Raw genomic sequence first — 23,547 nt, forward strand, 5'->3', positions numbered from 1 at the left:
CGACGGAGAAAAGATATTGGCATCCAATACCCTACTTCTGCTGCAAACACCATTTGCTCCCCTATTAGTTTCGGTTTGGGGTTTAACTCAAACAGGGGTGCAAATTATCTCCAAAATCGAACAATTTCTCAATATAGGATGGTGTTCAGCAAAGCCAGATTCCAATGTATTGGAGGGACGTTTCCAGCAAACTGAGTATAAGGATTGCATATGCATTTGCAAGGAGGGACAAGTAGAATCTTTATCCTATATACTCCTTTTCTGTACATTTTATAAAGAGGACAGATTAAGACTACTTAACACCTCTTTTAAGCAAGTTCCCAGGTAGAGCTTTAGAATAGTATCTAATATATTTGGCAGAGTATACCAGAGGGAAAAAGGTAATGGAGAAGGATGCAAAGGTCTTTTCTTCTGCAGCCAAAACTCAAAGGGCCATGTTCCATAACCATTAATAATTTAAGGTCAAAATTATATGAGGTGCTAAATGGCAGTAATAGACCCAGGAGTAAGAGAGATATCAAAAGTCTGCTTACTAGTAATACAGTTGCACAGTTTTAATATATATTTCAATATATCTTTTTTATATATCTTTTATATTTTATAACATATATATAGGTCAAATATTTTATCTTTTAAATACATTTGATTCAGCTGTATTTAAAATGTGTTTATTTGCATTTAATTATACCCCACTGTTTTATTTATTGATTCACTGTTTTGAAAACGGTTCGCTCTTACTTTCCAATATGGAGCGCTCACACTTTTGCGTATCGGCATATAAGCTGTACATAACTGTTGCGGTGTTTCGGTTGGTTTTGTCGTCGTCATGTTGCCGTTGTTTGGCCTTACAGTTTGTTAACAGTAAGAAAGGTTTGTCCTTGTACTTCATCCCTACTTTTATGTCATGCCATGCTATGGAGTTTTAGACAACAAAGAGAGACGTATTGGTTCCCCCAGGCTTTTTCAGTTTGTTGGGCTTCATTGCTTAGGTTCGGTGCATTGCATTGGCATGGCATTTAAAGCGGTATCAGACTGATATAACTATCTAGAGCAGGTAAAGGCTGCATGGTTGAGGCCCTGTCTGCCCAGGTCAGGATATTCCAGGGTTAGCCATTACCTGACCCTCAATTTCCACACCAACACAGCCATCTCATATGCATCTTGCTGAGCCTCCTGGTATATTTGCCACCGCTGCTGGTCACTCACCTCTGAGGTCAGAAGAATATGCCCAGCTAAGGCCACATAGCTGCCCATCTTGTTATGACCATAGTGACCCATGGCGGCGGCAGACACACCAGGAAGCTCAAGACAGCCACTGTGGAGTGGGAATATAGCACTCCAGATCTTCCTGAAAGATCCAAGGTGAAAGGTAGGTTATTTTAATGCCTGTTAAGGTGGTTATATCCCAGTTATGCCAGACCTCGCCCAGACCTCTTGCACCGAAGTTTGAGTCATGCATCATCTGAACAGGACAAGGCCAGAATGGGAAGGGAAATGGGTTTCTGCACTGGGGTGACACCAACCCATGGCAATAGGTTGGACTGGACGGCCCTTATGGTCTCTTCCAACTCTATGTGTCTATGCTTCTATGATTCTAATCCTAGTGAGACCACTGCACTCATATAAGACCATTCACTAAGACCTAAGTCCCAAGCAGAAGACCAGTCCTAGTGAGACCATTGCACTCATGTAAGACCATTCACTAAGACATAAGTCGCAAGCAGAACACCGATCCTAGCAAGACCATTGCACTCATGTAAGACCATTCACTAAGACATAAGCACAACACAGGCCTTCTTTTGTAGTGACTGATGTCCAAACCCTGCCCCCCAATTTTTGTCTCTTCCCTTCACAAGTGGACACTGTCCTCATGCACAGCTGAGAGGTAGGTCTCCTGAAAAGTCAATGGGGTCCCCTGGCCTCAAAAAATTCCCAACCCTTTCTTCAATGCTACAGCCTTAGAAACTTGAACCCTGCACCCACTGCAAGCTTTTCTCTCCCTAATCCCAGCAGAAAGGAAACGTGAAGATGCCTTACCTTCTGGACAGCGTGTGCACCATCATCGGGGTCTTTTACAAGTATGCCAAGCGGCACGGAGACAGCTCCACCCTGAACAGGAGGGAGATGAAGAGGCTCATCCGGAAGGAGTTTGCCCAGGTCATAGAGGTGAGCAGGAGCCAGCAGGGGACATAGGTTGCTAAGGATAGGGGTCATGGTTTGGTTAGGTCAAGAGTGAGTGATGTACAACCTGTGGGCTACATGCAGGTGGCCCAGGGCTGTTTATCTGGCTCCAGGGACCCCCCCCCCCCAGAGGTCACAAATGGACCAAAAATGATCTCTAAGGAGTGAAGACCTGTTCCCAGGTGTAAAAAAAATCAAACTGCTTTTGAATTAAGATGCTCTCTAGGGGCCTAGAAATGCACAAAAACATGCCTCCATGTCCACTAGAGGGCATTGAGGGAATAATAATGGTCATAATGTTGTTGGGATGTTGCTTACACATAAGTGGACTTGCACTTGTGGGAAATAGAATTGCAAAGATGCTCAACGTCTGCATCTGGTAGAGGGCTGCTGTCATGTAACTACATAGGAGACCCAGCAAAGGGACTGATGTGCAATGGGACTGAAGTGAATTGGGACCGATGTGCATTATTTATACAGTAGTGATGCACCCATACTGTCAGTCCAGTATGTTATTAAATACATTGGTTCCTTTTCTCTATGACTTTTTCAGAACCCTCGTGACCCCAAGACAGTTGAGCTGACGTTCCAGATGCTAGACACCAATGGAGATGGTTTGGTGGACTTCAACGAGTACCTTCTCCTCATGTTCAAAGTAGCTAAGGCTTGCTACAGCCAACTGAAGCCAAGAGAAGGCCTCCTTCAGAGAGAAGAAGCTGGCAAAGCTCCACATAGAGGCGAACCGCAGAGACATGAAAGGGACAATCTCCAGGTTTGGGATGAGGCAAGGAAAGAAAGAAACATCCGTGAGAGAGAAGATTCTCGCCAGACATACTTTCATCCAAATGAAGCTACTGAACGAAGCCAAGAGCGGAGGCATCTGCGTGAGCCTGTAGCACAAATGGATGACAGGAGCCACCAAGCTCAAGATCATCATGAGAGAGACCGTCCATCCCATGAGCCCCAGGAACTGGAAGATGGCCAAACATATGAGTATGAACAACAAGCCCCAAATACACATCGGGAGGCCCATGATTTTGAGCCACAAAGGACTGAAGCAAGATATCATCAAGTAAGACAAAGGGAACCACCAGCTGAAGAAGACCATCAGCACCAGTCGCAAGATCTTCTCCCAAGAAACGAAAAGGAAAGACAGCATCCATCCCACGATCCTCAGTCCTGGGAAGGTAATGAAAGACAACACCAAGAAGTAAGAAACAGAAGGAGGGGAGATTATGCCAAAGACTTGGAAACTCAACATGGAGTCAGGTCCCAGGATATTCGAGGTGACAATGCTGATGAGCAACTGGACCAAATTCGTAACCGTGAACCACTGGATGAATATGACTCATTGCCCAGAGAAGATAAGAGAAGACCTCAAATAGCTGATCCAGAATGGGAGCAAAGGAGAAGCCAGAGACACGAGACTGAAACCAGAGAGAGAGCCAGAACTAATGATTCTGAATGGAGAGAGCAAAGCAGGACAGGCCAGCAGCAAAGTGCACCTCAAGCTCGAGAGGCTGAACATAAAGCAAATCAACGAAATGAGCCTCAAGTAAGAGAAGCTGAAAGGAGGAGATCCCACTTTCCTGACCAAGATAGATGGGACAGATCTTATACATCCCAGCCAATAAGAACACAAGTAGAGGACGATCAATGGCCATCTGCTTCAGAGCACAGAGAGAGAGAACGGAGCAGGCTCCGTCCATATGAACCTGAACCCACAGATCTCAATTCTTATGAGTCTGAAACCAGAGACAGTGAGAGGAGAAGACCCCAGTGGCATGACCGGGATGATTTTGGAAGACAGCAGTACCCTCAGGCTGGCCCTCAAGAGGAAGAAAATGAAAGGAAGAGGACCCAGCCCCTTGAGTCCGAATCTACTCAACGTAACCGCAACAGGCCTCTGATACACAGACAGGAGGACGATAAGGGAAGAGAGCAATATTATGAACAAGAATCCTGGAAAAGAGAGAGTGAAAGGAAAGGACTCCAGCTACGTGATCCTGAACCAAGAGAAAGTGATAGGAGACGTCTTGAACAGATTGACCACTATGACAGGGAGAGACCTCAACAAACAGAGCCACAAACCAGAATGACAGAGCAAGACAGGTCCTATGCCTCAGATGGACGTTCAAGAGATCATTATCAGGAGAGCCAACAAAGTGACCGGTCTTTGCAACAAAGGGACAGTGACAGGAGGCTAAAGCATTCATGGGATAATGAGGCAAGAGGTGGTGTCCAGAGGCAAGAACATGAGGTTGCCCCAAGATATGGTGAGCTGCAGAGATCTCCTGAACTTGACACTTATGCTGATGATATTGACCAAAGGCCAAAACAAAGGCGCAATGTTGACCCCGGAGATGATGAACAGGAAAGGAGATCCTCTCCATATGACACTTGTACTAGAGATGTTGCGCAGAGGAGAAGCCAAGCATGTGAAGTTGACTCACAAGATAGTGATCAGAAGAGGACAGCTCCCCTCCGTGATACTTTTTCTAGAAATGTTGACCAAACACAAGCCCTGAGGCATCAGGTCGATGCAAGAGATGGTGAACAGCAGAGGAGAACCAATACCATGTACAGAGAATTTGACCAGAGACAAACACAGATACATGATTTTGACCAAAGGAGGAGTGAGGAGCAAAGGAGATCCTTTTCACATGACACTCATACTAGAGATATTGGCCAGAGGCAGTCAAAGTCTCTGGACCCAAGAGATGGCCAACAGGAAAGGAGATTTTCTTCTCATAACATAGAAGATAAAGATGTTGACCAGAGAAGAGCCCAAACACATGAGTTTGACCCAAGAGATGGTGATCAACAGAGGAGGTCTGTTTCATATGATCCTTATGATAGAGATATTAACCAGAAGCAACCAAGGATATATGATGTTAATTCAAGGCATGGAGAAGAGAGAAGACGGACCCCTTTGCATGATGCTGAGAGAAGAAATGTTGACGAGAGAAGGATGCAGACACAAGACATTGGACTAAGAGATGCTGAACAACACAACCGAGCCCCTTACGTTAGAGAAGTTGACCAGATAAGAACTCACACCCAAGATGTTGACCAAAGAGATGCTAAAGAGGAGAGACAAACCTCTTCACGTGACACTTATGACAGAGATATCAAAGAGAGACAAAGCAGAATGCATGAGCTGGACCCAAGAGATAGGGAGCACCAAAGGAGATCCCCTCCAAGTGATGTTGAGGGTAGGAATGTTGACCGAAGGAGAATGGAGACACATAATACTGAACAAAATACTGAACAAGACTACAGATCCCCTTCACATGACAACCATGCTGAAGATGTTGACCAGAGAAGGACTTATACCCATGATGTTGAACAAAGAGATAATAAACAGCAACGACGGATCCCTTTACAAGACAATTACACTAGAGACATTGACCAGAGGATAACCCAGGAATATCAAGCTGATCCAAGAGATGATGGACGGCAGAGGGACATCAACGTCAAGGACAGAGATATTGGCCAAAGACGAAACTTGGTACGTGACATTGACCCAAGAGATGGTGAACAACAGAGGAGATCATCTTCACCTGATATTAATGCTAGAAGTGTTGATGAGAGAAGAACTCATGAGGCTGACCAAAGAGATGGTGAACATCAGAGGAGAGCCCCTGCACATGACAGTTATGCTAGAGATATTGATCCAAGGCAGCCAAGGTCACGTGATATTGACCCAAGGAGTGGTGATCAAGACAGGAGAACCCCTTCACATGATACTGAGGGTAGAGATGTTGACCACAGAAGAACTCAGACATATGAGATGGACCCAAGGAATGGTGAACAGCAGAGACGAATCCATTCACGTGACATTTATGCCAGAGATATTGATACTGAGAGACAACCAATAACATATGATATTGACCAAAGACAGCAACAGATAAGAACTTCCTCACGTGATGGTAGAGATACTGACCAAAGAAGAAGCCAAATATATGGGCAGGACCCAAGAAATGGTGAGCAGCAGAGGAGAACTGCTTCACATGCGACTTTGGCTAGAGATCTTGACCAGAGAAGAACACTGATGCATGACATTGATGCAACAGATGATGGTCAGCAGAGACAGACCACTTCACATGGCATTGAAGGTAGACAAGTTGACAAGAAAAGAACTCAGACATATGAAATTGACCCAAGGGATGGTGAAGATCAGAGGAGAATACCTTCATATGACACACATGCTAGGGATGTTGACCACAGACAAACCCAGACACATGAAGATGACCCAAGAGATACTGAACAACATGGACAGGCTCAATTACAAGACTCTGAACAAAGGGCTAGAGAGCAAAGGGAAACCCAAGCACCTGATGCTAATCCAAGGGATGGTGAACAAGGGGAAGCCAAGTCAAATTACATTGTCCCAAGAGGAGATGAACAAGAAAGGAGAACACCTTCACGCAACATTGGTGCTAGACTTGTTAACCATAGGGGAACCCAGATACGTGAGGGTGGCTTACAGGATGGTGAACAGCAGCAGAGAAGTTCTTCAAAAGACATTGATGTTACAGATATTGAACACAGGAGAAGGGAGATACATGAGAGTGACCAAACAGATGGAAAACAGCTGAGGAGAACAGCTCATGCTAGAGATGCTGACCAAAGGAGAACCCAGAGACCTGAGGTTGACCCAAGGCCTGGAGAAGAGTGGAGGCAAACCCAATCGCATGAGGCATCCATAAGGGAGGGCGATCAAAACCCAACCCAGGCACGTCGTGTGGACCGAAGAAACATTGAACATCATAGGCAAGTACCATCACGTAACTCTGAACCAAGAGAGAGGGAGCAGAGACAAACCCAAAGAGGTGGAACTGATGCAAGTGAGGGCAAACCAAGGGAAACTGAGTCACGTGGCATTGCTCCAAGGGAACAGCAGAGGAGAAATCTATCACGTGACCCTAACACTCAAGATATCGACCAGAGGGCAACAGCACCATATGAGGTAAGCCCAAGAGAGCATGAGAAGCATGACAGTATTACAAGAGAAGGTGGCCAGAGGCAGCCAAGCCAGACACACATGGTTGACTCAAGGGATGGTGAACATCAGAGGCTGTCCCAATCACCCACAACAGAACAGAGGTCCACTGACCAACCAACACAAACCCAGTCCGGTGACGCTGAAGTACATGTTGTTGAGGAGGGAAAAACCCAGGAGATACCACCTGAGTCTGTATCTAGGATCAGTATTCAGAAGAGACAAGGTCAGCAAGCATCTCAGTCTGGCCACGTCCCGCAAGAAGGTGAGATCACACGCATTCGTGATGAACCCAAAAGACAGGAGCCAGAAGAGAAAGGAGATGAAGAAGGTCTACTAAGAGGACAGGGACCACCTAAGTCAAGGGAGGATCGCCGCAGAGAAGGGGAAAGGAGGGGAACACAGGCAAGGAAGCCTGAACAAAGTGAGGGAGAGCAACGGCAGTCACCTGCATCCATGCCTCCGTGGAGACAAGCTACAAGAGGAAGTCCATGTCTGTGTGGCCCAGAACTCAGAAAGTCTGAGAGAAGCCGACCACAACTACGTCAACCTACTGAGCCCCAGAAAGGGGAATCAAGGATGCAGCGGGAACAAGAGTTTGGGGGCACTGAAGGTAAGACCATTTCCTCCTTGTCCCGTGACCCACAGATCCCTAAAGACCAGCAAAGCACAGCACAAGATGCCAGAGCGGGAGGTGAGCCTGAAGCATCTCAACCTGTAGAGAGAGAACATGCTCAGGAACAATCTGGCACACAAGAGAAGCCAGAAGCCCAGGACGTAACCCAGGAAGGAGATGGTGACCATCCTGTACCAACGGAGTTGGAGGAGGGCAATGGAGGCAGTCCAAGGGCCAGAGAACCTCAGCCGCTGTTGGACGAAGAGGAGGAAAACCAGCCTGATACAGAAGGACCACAACATGGAGCTGAGAAGATCCCTGAATCCCTTGATGCCTCCCAAGATAAGCCAAGTTTTTTGTGTGAAAAAGTTCCTCCTGTGTGCAACCCACTCTATGAATACCTACTGGCTCAGAAGAAGGTGGAGGAACCATAGGTAGTCCAGGAGGGAGCCAAATCCAGACCCCAGATCCTCGACCATCTCCATGTCCTTCTGTCCACCTTAACAACAGCCTTTTCTTTTAGATCAGTGGTTCCTAATCATTGGTCCTCAACTTGTTTTCTACTTCAGCACCCAGCCAACTTAGGCAACAGTCAAGGATTATGGGAGCTGTGGTCCAAATCATCTGGAGAACCAAAGGCTAGGAACCTTAAGTTGTCTGCGATCCTATTGAGTATTTTTTTTCAATCAGTTCTTTCGCTCAGATCAGTTCTTTCGCACTAGATCAGTGCAAAAGCCCTACTTAGCACGGCCATGAGTGATGGATGCTGGGAGTTGGAGTCCAGCAACACTGAAGGGGCTGTTACTTTGCCTGACCTTGCTTTAGTGTCTAGGGAGCTGTGGGATTTCTTCTAATCAGTTCTTTTAGTAAGATCTAAAAACAGCCCTTTCTCATATGTAATACGCTAAGAATCATGCCTGGGCACTGAAAGGTCTTAACTGTAAAAAGAAAACAGGTGCTCATAGGTTTGGGGTAGGAATAATTTACACTTTACTGCAATCCTTTGCATGCTGATGCTGGAGTAAGCCCCATTACTTCCAAAAAGGCTTGCTCTGGAGTAAGTGTCTATGGAGTTAAAGTTTAAGAAAGCCAAGTGAGGTTGGCTTCTCTCCAGTGTTTCGAAATATTACTTGTTAGACTACAACTCCCAGAATCACTCAGGTGCTATGTCCGATGGGCATGCTGCCTAGGGGATTCTGGGGGTTGTGGTTCAGAAAGTAACTTTTATCAGCTCTCAATCTGCCATAACTGGAGGAACAAAAAGGAGGTGGCGGACCTAGGGTGCATCCACACTGTGGGGGAAAATGCAGTTTGATATCACTTTAAGCACTGGAGCTCCAACCTATCGAATTGTGGGATATCTAGTTTCACACAATCTTCAGCCTTCTCTGCCAAAGGGTGCTGGTGCCTCACAAAACTGCAAATCCCAGCATTCTGTAGCATGGAGCCATGACAGTTAGAGCGGTGTCAAACTGCATTCTGTCTACAGTGCAGATGCACCCCTAGACTAGAACTACTCAGATACCTCTCCCCTGTATTGTTAGACTACAGGTCCCTTCAGTCCTAGCCAGTGCAACCAATGGTCAAATACGATGGGAGCTGTGGTTAAGAGATATGCAGTTTCCCATTCCTCACCCAGACTATGGTCTCTTTCACGTTATACAGTTATAGCGCTTTGAAACAGCCATGGGTCTATCCTGTAAAGCCCTTGGATTTATAGTTTGGGAAGGCACTAGAGCAATCTGGGAGATAATTCTAAATATCTCATAAAACTATGAATCCCAAGATCCTATAGAGTGGGTCCATGGCATCCAAAGTGGTATCAGCACACGCCATCATAAACAATGGTGAGGGATGATGGAGGTTGCTTTCCAACAAGATCTGGAAGACCACGTTTCCCACCTTGTGATACAAGGACCACTAGCTGAATTATTGCAGATATGAGCCACCTAACAAAACAAATGCAACCCAAAATGTGTGTTCTTCTTTTCCCCTTCTTTGTACGCTTGGCAAATTTATTAGCATTTAATCGAATAATTTGCTCTGCTAACCATCTCAAACTCCTGCAAGCAATAAATCCGCTCTAAACGTAGATGATGCATCCACTTCTTTAAATCAACAAACAGCTCCGACTGGGTTACAAAGGTCGCCATCGGTGGAATTAAAGCCAAAGTTTCTCCCACGTCTGAATGAGAGATTCTACTCTTGCCTTTGGGGAGGAATGTTGGATTTGGCGGCCATCAAAACACGAAGCGGGCAACCATCTGTTTTTCAATGCTTGCTATTCAAGATCTTTCAAAGAAGCCCTGGACTACAAGGGGTGCGTGGATCATAATCGAATGGTGCTAGTTTAGATCTTCCTTTTTTTCATGATGATTCTCAATAAATTGCTATGGACTGATTCATTTGATATCTCAGTTTCGGTCTTTGTCTTCGTTTCTGTTGTACGCTCTCCCTGGTAAAATCAGAGAACTGTAGAGTAAGGAAAGGAAAACATGCCCTGTTTGGGTCCATGAACAGAGGCATAGGGGTTTATCACACGGAGGAGTTTAAAGACCTCCAAAGAAGGAGACTCCATCGCTCTCCAATGAAGCATCTTCCAATGTTGAACAACCCTTACTCTCAGGAAGTTCCTCCTAATGTTGAGGTGGAATCTCTTTTCCTGAAGCTTGCATCCATTGCTCCATTGGGTCCTATTCTCTGGAGCAGCAGAAAACAAGCTTGCTCCCTCCTCAATATGACATCCCTTCAAATATTTAAACAGGGCTATCATGTCACCTCTTAACCATTTGTTCTCCAGAGTTCACCAAGGCGAAACAGCTCACAAAACCCCCAGTCCCAGAATTCCATAGCACAGAGCCATCATCAGGGCAGTTAAAGCAGTATCAAACTGCATTAAATTCTGCAGTGCGGATGAAGCCTTTGAGACAGGACCGTGTCCCTCTGCCACCAGGTGACAGCAGAGAGTAAACCAGCTCACCGTAGCAGAAAATTAAGTTCGTCGCCCGGAGGAAATGCTTCATTGTGTGAGTCATGGGGGATTTGTCCAAGGGATTGTGTATGTGTGTGTAATGTGTGTGCTTTGTCCGAGTGAGTCAGAACCTGTCTCCATGGAATGGAAAACACAAATAACCAGAGGAGCACAAAAGCAAGGCTTCCCTCGCTTTCCACCCACCTCTTCTTTGCTCAGTTTAGCTGCTCTTAAGTATCACAATGTGCTCTTCTATGCCTCCCCACCTAGTTTCTGGTGTCGATCTGCAATGCTCTGTTGTGCGCCTCTGCCACAGGATGTGAGTCTCTCTTTTCCCAGTCTCTAGGCACTCCCCATTATTATTTTTTTCCACAATACCCTGGAAACTCTCCAGCAACCACAGGTGCAGAGTTTATTCTTCCCAGCCTTATTCCGATTTTGTGACTCGTATCGCACTTTGGAAAACACCCCCGCATGATCTGCCTTCGTGCAACAAACCACATCTCTGCTTCTTGCAGAAAAAGTGACAAGATTCTAGTCCTCATTGCATTGCAAAGAAAGATCATCATGAGATTTTGAACTTATGGCTCTGTTCTTTCTATGGGAGAGATCGGTTTCCTCCACTGTCCTCTGTGACATAGGTCTCCCCTTGTGTGTGTCGTGTGCCTTCAAGTCGTTTCAGACTTATGACATGATAGCCCTGTTGAAATATTTGAAGGGGTGTCATATTGAGGACGGAGCAACCTTGTTTTCTGCTGCTGCAGAGAAAAGGACACTGAACAATGGGTGCAAGCTATAGGAAAGAGATTCCACCTCAACATTAGGAGGAACTTCCAGACAGTAAGGGCTATTCGACAGTGGAACACATTCCCTTGGAGTGTAGTGGAGTCTCCTTCCTTGGAGGGCGATCTGTTGGTTATGCTTTGATTGAGAGTTCCTGCATGGCAGGGGGTTAGACTGGATGGCCTTTGTGGTCTCTTCCAACTCTATGATTCTAGCCACAGGCCTCTCCAAAATGCATAAAAGGTTGTGTCCTTTTTATTGTGATTGACATCCACCTTGTGATTTTTATGAAGTTCTGGATGTAAGAAGAACTGAATGGCTAAATCTGATATGAAGCCAGAATATGAGCAGCTGGCAGACTCATCCAACAATTGCATCTGTTTACCAACTACATCTAAAATCATGCACCCAGGAGATTTGGTTGACCGCTAGCAAGCATGCTGAAATTTTTTACCCAACTGAGGAAGTTTCCATAGGCCTTCCTGCTCTTGCAATACTTCTCCCCTTTGTAACACAAGCATCTTTTGCAAGCGGAGCAGCTGAACTGCAGAGCGGATGGGGAAAGAAGCAATGAGGACATCTGTCCCTTCTGTTATGAGCCTCCAAAACAAGGCTGACTTAATGGCAATCCTATCATGGGGTTCTATTGGCAGGATTTACTCAGAGGAGGTTTGTTTTTGCCTTTCTCTGACTAGGGTTGCCGGATCTCAGGACCTAGCCCTGAGTCTTCTGTTTTCATGGGTCTTCATAGAACGATAGTCTTGGAAGGGGCTCCGTTGGGCATCAAATCCAACCTCCAGCTCAATGTGGGACCTTCCACTACAGCAGTGGTTCCCAAACTCTGGTCTTCCAGATGTTTTGGACTTTGGCTCCACTTGACCACTGGCCAAGATGGCTAAGGCTTCTGGGAGCTGAAGTCCAAAACACCTGGAGGACCATAGCTTGATGCCCACTACCTTTTAAACCGGATCTGCATCTGGTTCACATCAGTTTGAACCAGGTCAAATGAACCAAATCGCTGAAGCGATTCAAAGAGGGGGACCATGCACTAGGCCCATTTAACCCACATCTTTTGATGCTGATTTTTTTCCCACATCTCTTTGGATAAATCGATTCCGCGCAAGTGTGAACCAGATGCAGATCGATATTGATTTAAATTTGCCCTTCGGCCAGGTATGAAACACTATGCCATGCTGGCTCTCCTCATTCCAGATGGATCCACGGTCCTGAATTTGCAAGACCTGAGCGGAATGGTTTAAAGACACCTTGGAGGTCTCTCATCCATAAGGTCTCCATAAGTCCGAAACAACTTGAAGTCACCCAGAAACAATTTTGAAACACAGTGCCAGGCCCTGCGGTGCATCCCTTTGGTTTGTGCACAAATCCGGCACTGATAAGAGAAGAAAAATAAACTCTCTAATCCCCCGTCTCTTTCCAGCACATTCCTGAGCGCATGAGTAAGGTGGAGCAACAAACCCTCCCAACAGGCATGTCTAGGTTCGCCGTTACAAAGCCCTTGCTCAACCAAGAAGCTGTGTGTCTCTAAAGGAAGAGGGAGGGCGAGGCGTCGGCCGGGGAGGGGAAGGGCGAGCACCTCCCATTGCGCATCAGATCCATCGTTGTTCAGAGCAAGAGACAACCAGCCTCGACGCTCTCCAGCCAAGTTTCTGGTCCACATCATCGTCATCTCTTCCCCTTCACAGCCATGGTAAGTCAAACGCCCGTCTTGGGTGGGTGGCACTCTGTGGGACCACGAAACCAGGCACCGTCATGCGCAGGGCGAGGTTTACCTCCTCCTTCTGGGTTCCTCTTGGAGAAAACAGGAGCCAAAGTGTTTGGGGTTATTTTTATTTCTTGAAAAAAAGTTTCATTTGGTGGAAAACTAGAAGCGATTTTTGGCAGGAAAGTGAGAGTAACCTTGCCAAGGTTGCAATCATTTCCTCCGCCAAGTTATGAGATGGAGAGAAGGTTTGTAAAGGAGGAGTGGGATGTCACCACATGGGCCTCATTCAGTGTTTCCTTCCTAAGCCATAACTAGTGTTATGTTTCCTTCTTTTTCCTTTTCCCTCCTCCCCGCTTTACCTTTTGCGTTGTGTCTTTTTAGCTGCAGTGCCAGAACTGTCTTGTCTTTTCTTCCGAAAGAAGAAGAAGCACTTTTCAACAGTGACCTTTCAGATTCCCATAACTGACCCCAGCTGATAGACTTACTGCTTGGGGGATTCTGGGAGTTGTTGTCCCAAATTCACCCCCACGTTCCTTCTTTTTACAATACAGAGAAGGTCGGCCTGGTCTCTGTGGAAGGAAGGAGTTATAGTCCCGAAAGGAAATTCCCTTTTGCTCTGAAAGAGAAGAATGGAAAAGTGCATGCTTCCTGCATGCTCTCCAATAGTAACAGCAAAATGGGACAGCCATAAAGGGAGGACGCATGGAAAGGCATGGTAAATATTAAGTTGAAGGCTTGCATGGCCCGCATCCATAGTTTTTTGTGGGTTTTTCAGACTATGAGGCCATGTTCTAGAAGAGTTTATTCCTGACGTTTCGCCAGCATCTGTGGCTGGCATCTTCAGAGAATCATGTATAACCTTCTCTGAAAATGCCAGCCACAGATGTGGTGAAATGTCAGGAATAAACTCTTCTAGAACATGGCCACACAGCCCCAAAAACTCACAAAATGCATGGTAAATCCTTTTCTAAAAAGTCAAGGCCATTCATGGCTGCAAGGGAAGGCAATGGCAAAGCTCCTCTGAACCAATCTTGCCAAGAAAACCCCATGATAGGTTCCACTTTAGGGTCGCCACAAGTTGGAAACGACTTGAAGGCACACACAACAACAAATTCAGGGCTGCATTGGTGATGCCAGAGTGAAAACTGATGTTGACTCCTGTTCCTTTAATGGTTGTGTAGAAGAAGGGATTTCTGCAGGTGTTGCTTGCCATGCAACTAGGTAACAAGCAACCCCTGCTGTGATTCCCAGTCCCATGCAACCATTACATGGAGAGAAGCCCTCTTCAATGTTCGCTTTGGCAACCCTAAAACCCACTCCGCACTGTTTGGAGAAGTTCTTTTCTTCTTATGTGGCCAAACTTGGCACATGGGGATGCAAGCCTTCCCTGTCTCAGAGCAAAACTAGCTACAACTCAAACCAAAAATCACTGGGACTGCTTTGTAGTCAGAATCCTATTTAACAAAGGTTTTGGTTTTGTTGTGTGCCTTCAAATCGTTTCCATGGCTGAGTCAGGATTCGAACCCTGGTCTCCAATCGCTCAAACCACTGTGCCACTTTTGAGCTTTCAGGACCATCCAAACACAGTGTGGGAGCCACATATCACAAGAGGCGTCTGCCAAAGGGTGTGGTCCTTTGGGCACACCCTAAGCGCATAATGTGCTAACTTGCATACCTCTATGCATGGCAGAATAACGGAGGTGGGAAGCTACGGGAGGGGAACACAACCCCGCAGTGGTTCCCAAGGCGCTTTGGAATTTAGTTCCCAGAATTCCTGACAACTGGGGCTTCTGAGACTTGATGTTCAAAACACCTGGAGGACCAAAGTTTGGGAACCACTGCAACAGGCTGGGAAAGCATATGGAGAAGGAGGCTTGCCATTCTGGCTGAAATTCAACAGGTCAAGCCTTCCCTGATGTAAGAAGACAGTGCAAGGGGAGGGAGATTGTACCTGTTGGACTTCTGCTTGCCATGGTAAGCTTAAGTGGCATGGATGGGGAGAGGAGAGCTTGCCATTGCATAAAGTCAGAAAAGTACTGTACTGCCTGTCCCATCACTGTGTTGACCTTCCAGACCAATAAGCCTCACTTGTTGAATATCTGTCTAGATAGGTATCCAACAGTGCACTAACATTTTGCATGCATGTGTGTATATGTGTGTCAAGTGTCTGCCAAATTGTAGTGTTTGGAGGGATATCCAAAGGTCAACTAATCTGACCCACCCTGACATTGCAGTGTGCTTTCCAACAGTCCTGACTTGGCAGTCCCAAGCAATCTTTCATTCCCTAAACCCCATCATAGTGTGGTCAAGATGGCAAAAGTTACCAGTGAGAAAGAACAGACAAACTAGGAGAGGGTGCAGCAGTTTGCTTTTGCCTGAGCCTACAGGGAAGGGCAAGATCCCATGCTATCCGCTCCTCTCCCTTGCTAAGTTTAATGAGTGCAACTGACTTTTCAGTCACAATCCTGATATAGCGATAGTCTTAAACCTCACAGTTATGTAGAAAGTTATATATAATGTTACTCTGTGGTCAATGTAAATTACAAGTGTAGTTTATTGACCCTACAACAGCCCAGCTTGAAACTAAGTGGCATTTTGCATGACCTTCGCTTTACTTAGTATGATAAGCTATGGTTTATATAGTGTTCCTGATAAGAACTGCTGCATGTTGCGAAGCTTAATCTGTTAGCTGCGCATGACTGTTCCTCTTTGAGCTCAGCTTGCAGAAATGGAAGCAAGCTGGAGACAAAAGGGGAAAGTGGGAGGAAGAGTGAGAAACCGGGACATTTTAAAGGCAGTTGGAAAAGTGGGATGGCAGAGGATTTTGTCCCTAACAAACTATGCTGGAAGGTATGTGATTCTCAGATTCCTCTGATCCTGAACCAAACAATTTCAGCTGCTGGGAAGGAGTGATTTTTGCAGTGGGAGAGGCATAGTGTTTCTACATACATACCTAAAAGATCCCCCTCAGCCACCAGAAATACTGGATTATGAACATCTCAAGGAGAAGTGGTGTTCCGGTTTCCCCTGACGTCAATTCACAGCCAAAAAAGGCCAAGTTATTTTAGCTATGTGCATTTCCTCGGGTGGAGAAAACAGGGGAGGACTGATATGGGTGTGAGTTCCTTCTTCTTGCAGGGGAGTTCCTCTATGAACAGACATTTTGCAATGGCAAGACCTAGAGTTTGTTCACCCTCCCCAGGCTTCTGGTATTTGAAGGCCAACAAAATCAGGAGGGCTGTGTGCCCTCTTGGGCAAATGGCAAGAGAAGTGCATGAATGTGTCAAATGTGAAGTCGAAGGCGTTCATGGCTGGCATCCATAGTTTTTGGTGGGTTTTTCGGACTATGTGGCCATGTTCTAGAAGAGTTTCTTCCTGGCGTTTCACCAGCATCTGTGGCTGGCATCTTCAGAGAATGCATATTCTCACTTCTCTGAAGATGCCAGCCATAGATTCTGGCGAAACATCAGGAATAAACTCGTCTGGAACATGGCTACATAGCCTGAAAAACCCACAAAAAACAATGTGCCAAATCCTTCCCCTGCTTTTAATGCTGCCTCAAGTCAAGGGCCATCTCTCTCTCCACCATTTGATGCTATGTGAAGGTCTTCCTTTGATGCATCCCAAATCTCCCAGCAGTCTCATCCCAAGTATCAGAGTCAAACATCACTGCCAGTCCAGTTGTGCTTAGTACGTGGAACAGGATAGTTGCAGCAGGAGACTCACTAGGGAGGTGCGATGGGTGCGGATTACACCGGGTGACACCTTAGAAAGGGGTTTCACCTGTGTGCAGATGTGACTGGACTACCTTCCATGTCTGGTGGCTCTGCTAGCCATGCCAGAAAGTGAATCTCCTTTCTTTCCCACCCGGCCATCAGCTCTGGCCAACCCAGAAAGGATGTGGTTCAGCATGAGCCACCCATTTCCACCAGTGGCCACTGGCTTTTGAAGAAAAGAGGGCTGTTAAAAAATGATCCGTCCTGGGTGTCCAATCTACTCGTACACCACTAAATGGGAGACGTCACCAAATATCTTTGGTGGCCCTGGTTGAATGTCAACATTTTCATTATCATGGAAGCACTGGAGTCAGTCATAGCCATTGGTCTCTGGGATGTTCTTCCTTCTGCAGTTTTGACATATGATGACAAGAGAGGAGGCCCCGTGCGAATCATTCCTCTTCTGTCCTCCATTTCCTTTACCTCTGTTCAGGCAAAATGGAGGTGGACCTAGTGGCTCCCAGGTCAGAGGGACAGTCAATCTGTTCTGGGTTTTAGTGTGAACTTTAAAGACATTATCGCAAAGAGGCCAGCAGGATGTAGTGGTTTGGATATTGGGCTACGGCTTTAGAGATCATGGTTTGATTCCCCACTCGGCCATGTGAGCTTGGGCATGTCACACACTTATTGCAACCCTAAGGCAACCCTAACACTGGGAGGCTGATCCCAGTGTTAGGGTTGCCTTAGGGTTGCAATAAGTTGGCAAATAAATTTGAAGGCACATAACAAAACCCACCGCCATCCCAAGGGGTGCAGAACCTGGTTCTAGAGAGCGAGTGCCGACATCTTGGTTAGCTCCTTTAACATTCAGACTTAAACCCAGATCAGATGCATCTGCAAAGCCCAAAGAGAGGTGAAAATTGGATATTACTGAGCCGCTGCTCCTGTGAAACAGACACACCCTGCTCTCCCCTCCTCCTACAGCCTGAGCTCATTCCTTTCCACCAAGCAAACAGGCTGGTTCACACAGTTCCTCTTGGCAAAGCTCCGGAGCTGGGCCAGTTCCCAAAATCAGATCCACCCTCCCTGGAGTCCTCTACCCAAATCTTCTGCCTGCGTCGTCTCTTCATTTCCCAGCTTGGCCACAAGAGGGTGGCATCAGCCTACTTTTCCCCCCAAATCCCTTTTCTTCCTATGCTTTTGGCAATTACACTCCCCATCCTGCTGGGCAATGGGCCACAAGCTCACTGGGGCAGATGGGAGTTGCTGTCAGAGGCCGCATTCCCACTTACAAATAAATCGCTTTGCAATCCAAATAATGGATCGGGTTCAGCAGCGGAGCGTGGTTCTCACTACATTTGCCCCGATCGCATTTTCTTGCTGCAAAAGAAAATAAAACAACCCACTTGTGGTTCACCTTGACAAACAAATCGATACAAAATGGACCCGCTCCAGCCAGCCAAAGGGCAAATTTAAATCAATTCCAATCCGCATCTGGTTCACACTTGTGCAGAATTGATTTATCCAAAAAGACGCGGGGGGAAATCAGCATCAAAAAGACGGGGTTAAATGGGTCTAAAGCGTGCCCTCCCTCTCCGAATTGCTTCAGCGATTCGGCTCAAGTGGGAACCAGGATCATTTAAACCGGTTCAAGCCAAATTGGTTTAAAAGGTAGTTGCAACTTGGAGGGTAATTAATATTTAGAACACTAATTATAATTACTTTTTTTAATATCACTTTTCCAAACTCTGTGGATCAATGAGCATCCCATTCTCTTGTTTTGGAAGAAAGGTGGGATCCTTCACTCATTTGTTTATGAATTATGAATTCATTCAATTATGATTAATGTTCCCATCAGTTCTCCATCCATGTCCTCTGCCCTTATTTAACTATTAAATATTGTTTGTTGTGGTTGTTGTGTGTGCCTTCAAGTCATTTCCGACTTACGGTGGACCTTTGATGGGATTTTTCTTGGCACGAGTCGTTCACAGGTTTGCCTTCAGTGGGTTTCATGGCTAAGCTGGGAATCGAACCCTGGTCTCCAGAGTTATAGTCCAACACTTAAACCACTATGCCACACTAGCTCAAAAGTTTGCTACCTGTTGTAAATGGTTCCTGGGGATCGCAGAGTGGGAGATTCATGTAACTGCAGTCAATGTAAAACTTGCCCATGGTGATCTTTACAAGAAGGAGAATGAGGACCTGTCTTTTGTCCTTCCAGTCATCGCGATACACCGCCGGACCCACAGAGACGGAGCGCTGCATCGAGTCACTGATGGCCGTTTTCCATCGCTACGCCGGCCACGACGGAAACGCCACTTCCCTCTCCAAGCAGGAATTCATTACCTTCATGAACACAGAGCTGGCCTCTTTCACAAAAGTGAGTTTGCGAGAGCAGATGAGACCTGGCATGTTCAGGGTTTTATGACCGTATCACCTTTAATATATATATATATATATATATATATTCAGGAAGATTTTGGAATTGGTTTTTTTTTTAATTTAATTAGATGATTTAAAAAGTAGCTAAATTTTTCATGCGAGCTGTTAAGAACCACGCAATTTTGTTTTAAGCATGGCTAATGCATTTTATAATGGATTTTAATGCTTTTGTTTTGGCCTTATGGTTTGTTAAGTTCAAGGAACACTGATGATAGTGACAAAAGTGAGCTGTGGCTGGGGGGGGGAGGGTTCGAGTTGGACTACAACTCCCATCATCCCTGACCTTTAGCATTATCTCCTGGGTTCAATGAGTGTGGGCAACTCATTTTTGCCCAAACACTTAGAGAGTGCGGAGGTGGGATCGCCGGTCGCACTTCTGAGCGTCACTGAAGCGCATTCCGCTCTTCTCCCATCGACAAATCATTTGCGGAGAAGCCATTTCTGTAACAACGGGTTCTTCTGTTTTCGAAAAATGGCTTCTCCGTGAAAAAATCATCGACGGGAGAAGAGCGGGATGAACTTCAGTGACACTTCAGAAGTGCAACCGGCAATCGCACCTCCGTGTTTCTGAAGCGTTTGGGCCACGATTCCAGTGTAGTAAGTGCCTCGTGTGATAAGGGCCTATGCTACGCTTAGGTGTTCCATCCCTGGGGACCTCCAAAACGGGGGAAATGTAGGACAAGGTTTAAAAATGTAGGACTTTTTTTGTTTGTTTGTTTGTTTGTTTGTTTGTTTCCTGGCAGGAAATTTTAAAAAAAAGGTCCTACATTTTTAACCTTGTCCAAGGCCGCACTGGGGCCTGGGAGACAGCGTCTCCCAAGCCCAGCGAGGCCTTGGAGGACTCCGCAATCGCGGAGCCCCATCCAGGGCCTGGCTGGGGCTTGGCAGGCAGCGTCCTCCAAGCCCCAGCCAGGGCTGGGAGCACTCCACGATCGCGGGCCCATCCAGGGCCTCCAGCTTCGCCTCCTGCGCCCCAAGCAGGCCTCGCTGCCCTCCTCTTCCTCCTGCCTCCGAGGTGAGAGGAGGGCAGCGAGGCCTGCCAGCAGCAACCCAGGCTGCAACCGGGGGGCTCCCGGTTTTGGGGCTGCACCCGTGCCGGGAGGGGCCCGGGGCCCCCAAAATCGGGAAGTTCCCAGTTGCAGCCGGGTTATGGCAAGCCTAGCTACGCTGGCTCTTGGTGTTTAATGCACAATGCTTAATGGCATCACTATTAAGGTTTGGGCAAAAAACAGCCTTGCCATCCCAGTTAATTCAAAGGAAGCATGGAGATGTTAGTCCAAAAAAATCTGAGGGTCCAAAGGTTCTTCACTCCTGGCCATGCTATAGCTGGGGATTCTGAGCAATGTCATCCAAACAAAAATCACACATACACAAAGACCACAAACCAACCTTAACTGTTGCAAACTGTGCAAATAACTCTCTCTGATGCCTCTCAGAACCAGAAAGACCCTGGCGTCGTTGACCGCATGATGAAGAAACTCGACATAAACAGCGATGGAAAAATTGACTTTGGGGAGTTCTTGAACCTCATCGGGGGGCTTGCACAAGCCTGTCACACTCATGCGCTGTCATCTCCAACCAAACCCTAGAAGCCACAACTTGGTATTTTCGGAGCAGCGACCAACTTTCTTGCAAACATTCCAAAATGTGCCGCCGCATCTGACACTAAGTACATGCTGCAGCTGGCGTTAAAGGCCAGTGCACTGGCCGCCATCTTCTCTATTTCCTTTTCTCAATAAAATCAATCTACTTAGAACAAAAAAGAACCCTTTGCTTCTTGTGAATGGAGCTTCAGGTTGTGCAAAACCATGGTAAAAGGCAGAGGCAATCTAGGCAAATATCAATGATTTGGATGAAGGAATAGAAGAGCCTTGTTTATCAAATTTGCAGATGGCACCAAACTAGGAGCTAATACTCCAGAGGATAGGATCAAAATTCAAAATGACTTTAATAGATAAGAAATCTGGGCCGAATTGCAGCACGGAGAAATGTAAAGTACTACACTTAGGGCGGAGCAATGAAATGCTTACATATAACATGGGGGACACCTGGTTTAATGCAAAGACATGTGAAAGGGATCTAGGAGTCCTAGTAGACCACAAGCTGAACATGAGTCAACATTGCGATGCAGCAGCTAAGAAGGCCAATGCCATTCTAGGATGCATCAATAGAAGTACAGTGTCTAGATCAAGGGAAGTAATAGTGCCACTCTATTCTGCTTTGGTCAGGCCTTACCTGGAAGGCTGTGTCCAGTTTTGGGCACCACAATTCAAAAAGCATATTGAAAGGCTGGAACATGTCCAAGGGAGGGCAACTAAAATGGTGAAGGGTCTGGAAACCATGAAGCCCCATGAGGAGAGACATAGGGAGCTGGGTACGTTTAGCCTGGAGAAGAGAAGGTTAAGAGGTGATCCATTGGAGGATCCTAGAACCGAACCCCAGCAAATGCCAAGGGCCCACTGTAACACATTTCTCATATTGTGCAAGTTTCGCATTGACTTTACCGCAAGCCTCCCTGAGATCTTCAGATAAAGGGCATGATATAAATATTGTAATAAAATCAGTAAGTATATAAAGGGTCCAGCCCTTAGTTTTCCTCGAAAGGCAAACAGTAATCCTTAGGCAAAAACCACAGGAACAAATAGCCCTGGCACTGAGGTTACGGCGACCCAGCCAGAATTTAACCGGATCCAACCTCTTAGCCAGCCCATACCCAATGTGATGGGCTACAACCCCCATCATCCTCACCACTCCCATGCTGATGGGGTTTGTAAGTCCAACCCCCCAGAGGGTGTCAGGTTGGGCTAAGTTTATTTTCCCCTCTTTAATTCAAGGATTTTAAAAAGCTGGAGAAGGTTTCCAGCGCTACCAGTTTTTGTTAAGTTTGCGTCACATTTAATGATTTAAAATCCAGTTTTAAGATGTTTGCTTAAAGCTCAGTCAAAAGAAAGAAAGAAAGAAAGAAAGAAAGAAAGCTCACTGGTTACAAGATCAAACAGCAGCTGTTTGATCCTTGAGCAAACAAGATGAGAGATTTATTTGGGGCTAGAAGGAACTTAAAGTAGTTGCCAGTCAGAAAGACAGGAGGGTGATTCCATTAAGTAGGAAGAATTGCCCTAAAGCTCTGATAAATGCATGCTGCTGATCTGTGCCTCTAAGTTATAGATTCCTAGAGTTAGGTAGGGGCTTAGAGGCCATCTATTCTGACCCCATACAGGAAGCACTGAGCTACAACTTCCCCACAAAGTGGTAGGAAAGGTGGATACAAATTTAAAACATACATCAATATACATATATACATAAAACCACATCATCTCTAGCCAGCATAGCCCATGGTGAGAGCTCATGGGAGCTGCAACCCAACCACACCTCGTGGGTCGCATGTTCTCCACCGATGTCATGGAGATAGTTTATTGGGATACAGTACAGTCAGCTCTCTGTATCAAAGGATTCTGCATCAACGGATTCAACCATCATTCATTTGAAAATGCAGTCGCCCCTCCAAGTCTTGAGATCTGTGGACTTGAAAATCCACGGAGGGGCAACTGCCATTAACCTCAATGGGGCGTATGCCCCTGGCTCATGCCCCGCATTCACGCGTCCCATTCAAATCTATGGGGCTTGAATATGTGCGAGTTTTGGAACTCGCGTGGGGGTCCGGAACAATCCCCTGCAAGTTCTAAGGGCAAGCGTATATTTTAAAAATCCCAATAGCAAACCTTGATTTTGCCATTTTATCAAAGGGACACTGTTTCACGATATAACAGTGGTTCTCAACCTTCCTAATGCCGTGACCCTATAATACAGTTCCTCATGTTGTGGTGACCCCAACCATAAAATTATTTTCATTGATATATGCAAATATGTGTTTTCCGACGGTCTTAGGCAACTCCTGTGAAAGGGTCGTTCGACCCCCAAAGGGGTCCTGACCCATACGTTGGGAACCACCGCTAATATAATATAATGGGACTTGATTTTGATATCCACAGAGGGTTTTTATTCTCCGCCTTCTTCCCTCCTGTTGTCGTATTCCTTGAAATATGAGGCAGAACAAGCCAAGGCAGTTCCGCCTGCCTTTGATGGGTGGGCTCATCCTTCCTTGAGCTTAGA

At 46.3% G+C, this 23,547-nt stretch overlaps 2 protein-coding genes across 2 annotated transcripts; both read left to right on the forward strand.

Moving 5' to 3' along the window:
- Nucleotides 1–2,028: 2,028 nt before the first annotated feature.
- LOC121916169 (trichohyalin-like) lies at nucleotides 2,029–8,236 on the forward strand. The gene is made up of 3 exons (XM_042440988.1): nucleotides 2,029–2,166; nucleotides 2,735–3,736; nucleotides 7,835–8,236. The coding sequence occupies exons 1-3, from the start codon at nucleotides 2,029–2,031 to the stop codon at nucleotides 8,234–8,236; spliced, it is 1,542 nt and encodes a 513-aa protein (XP_042296922.1).
- Nucleotides 8,237–13,064: 4,828 nt separating this feature from the next.
- On the forward strand, nucleotides 13,065–21,200 carry S100A11 (S100 calcium binding protein A11). The gene is made up of 3 exons (XM_042438852.1): nucleotides 13,065–13,264; nucleotides 19,217–19,375; nucleotides 20,874–21,200. The coding sequence occupies exons 1-3, from the start codon at nucleotides 13,262–13,264 to the stop codon at nucleotides 21,024–21,026; spliced, it is 315 nt and encodes a 104-aa protein (XP_042294786.1). The 5' UTR covers nucleotides 13,065–13,261; the 3' UTR covers nucleotides 21,027–21,200.
- The last annotated feature ends 2,347 nt before the right edge of the window (nucleotides 21,201–23,547 follow it).

This window comes from Sceloporus undulatus, chromosome 9 (genome assembly GCF_019175285.1).
Source record: "Sceloporus undulatus isolate JIND9_A2432 ecotype Alabama chromosome 9, SceUnd_v1.1, whole genome shotgun sequence".
Taxonomy (NCBI): Eukaryota; Metazoa; Chordata; class Lepidosauria; order Squamata; family Phrynosomatidae; genus Sceloporus; species Sceloporus undulatus.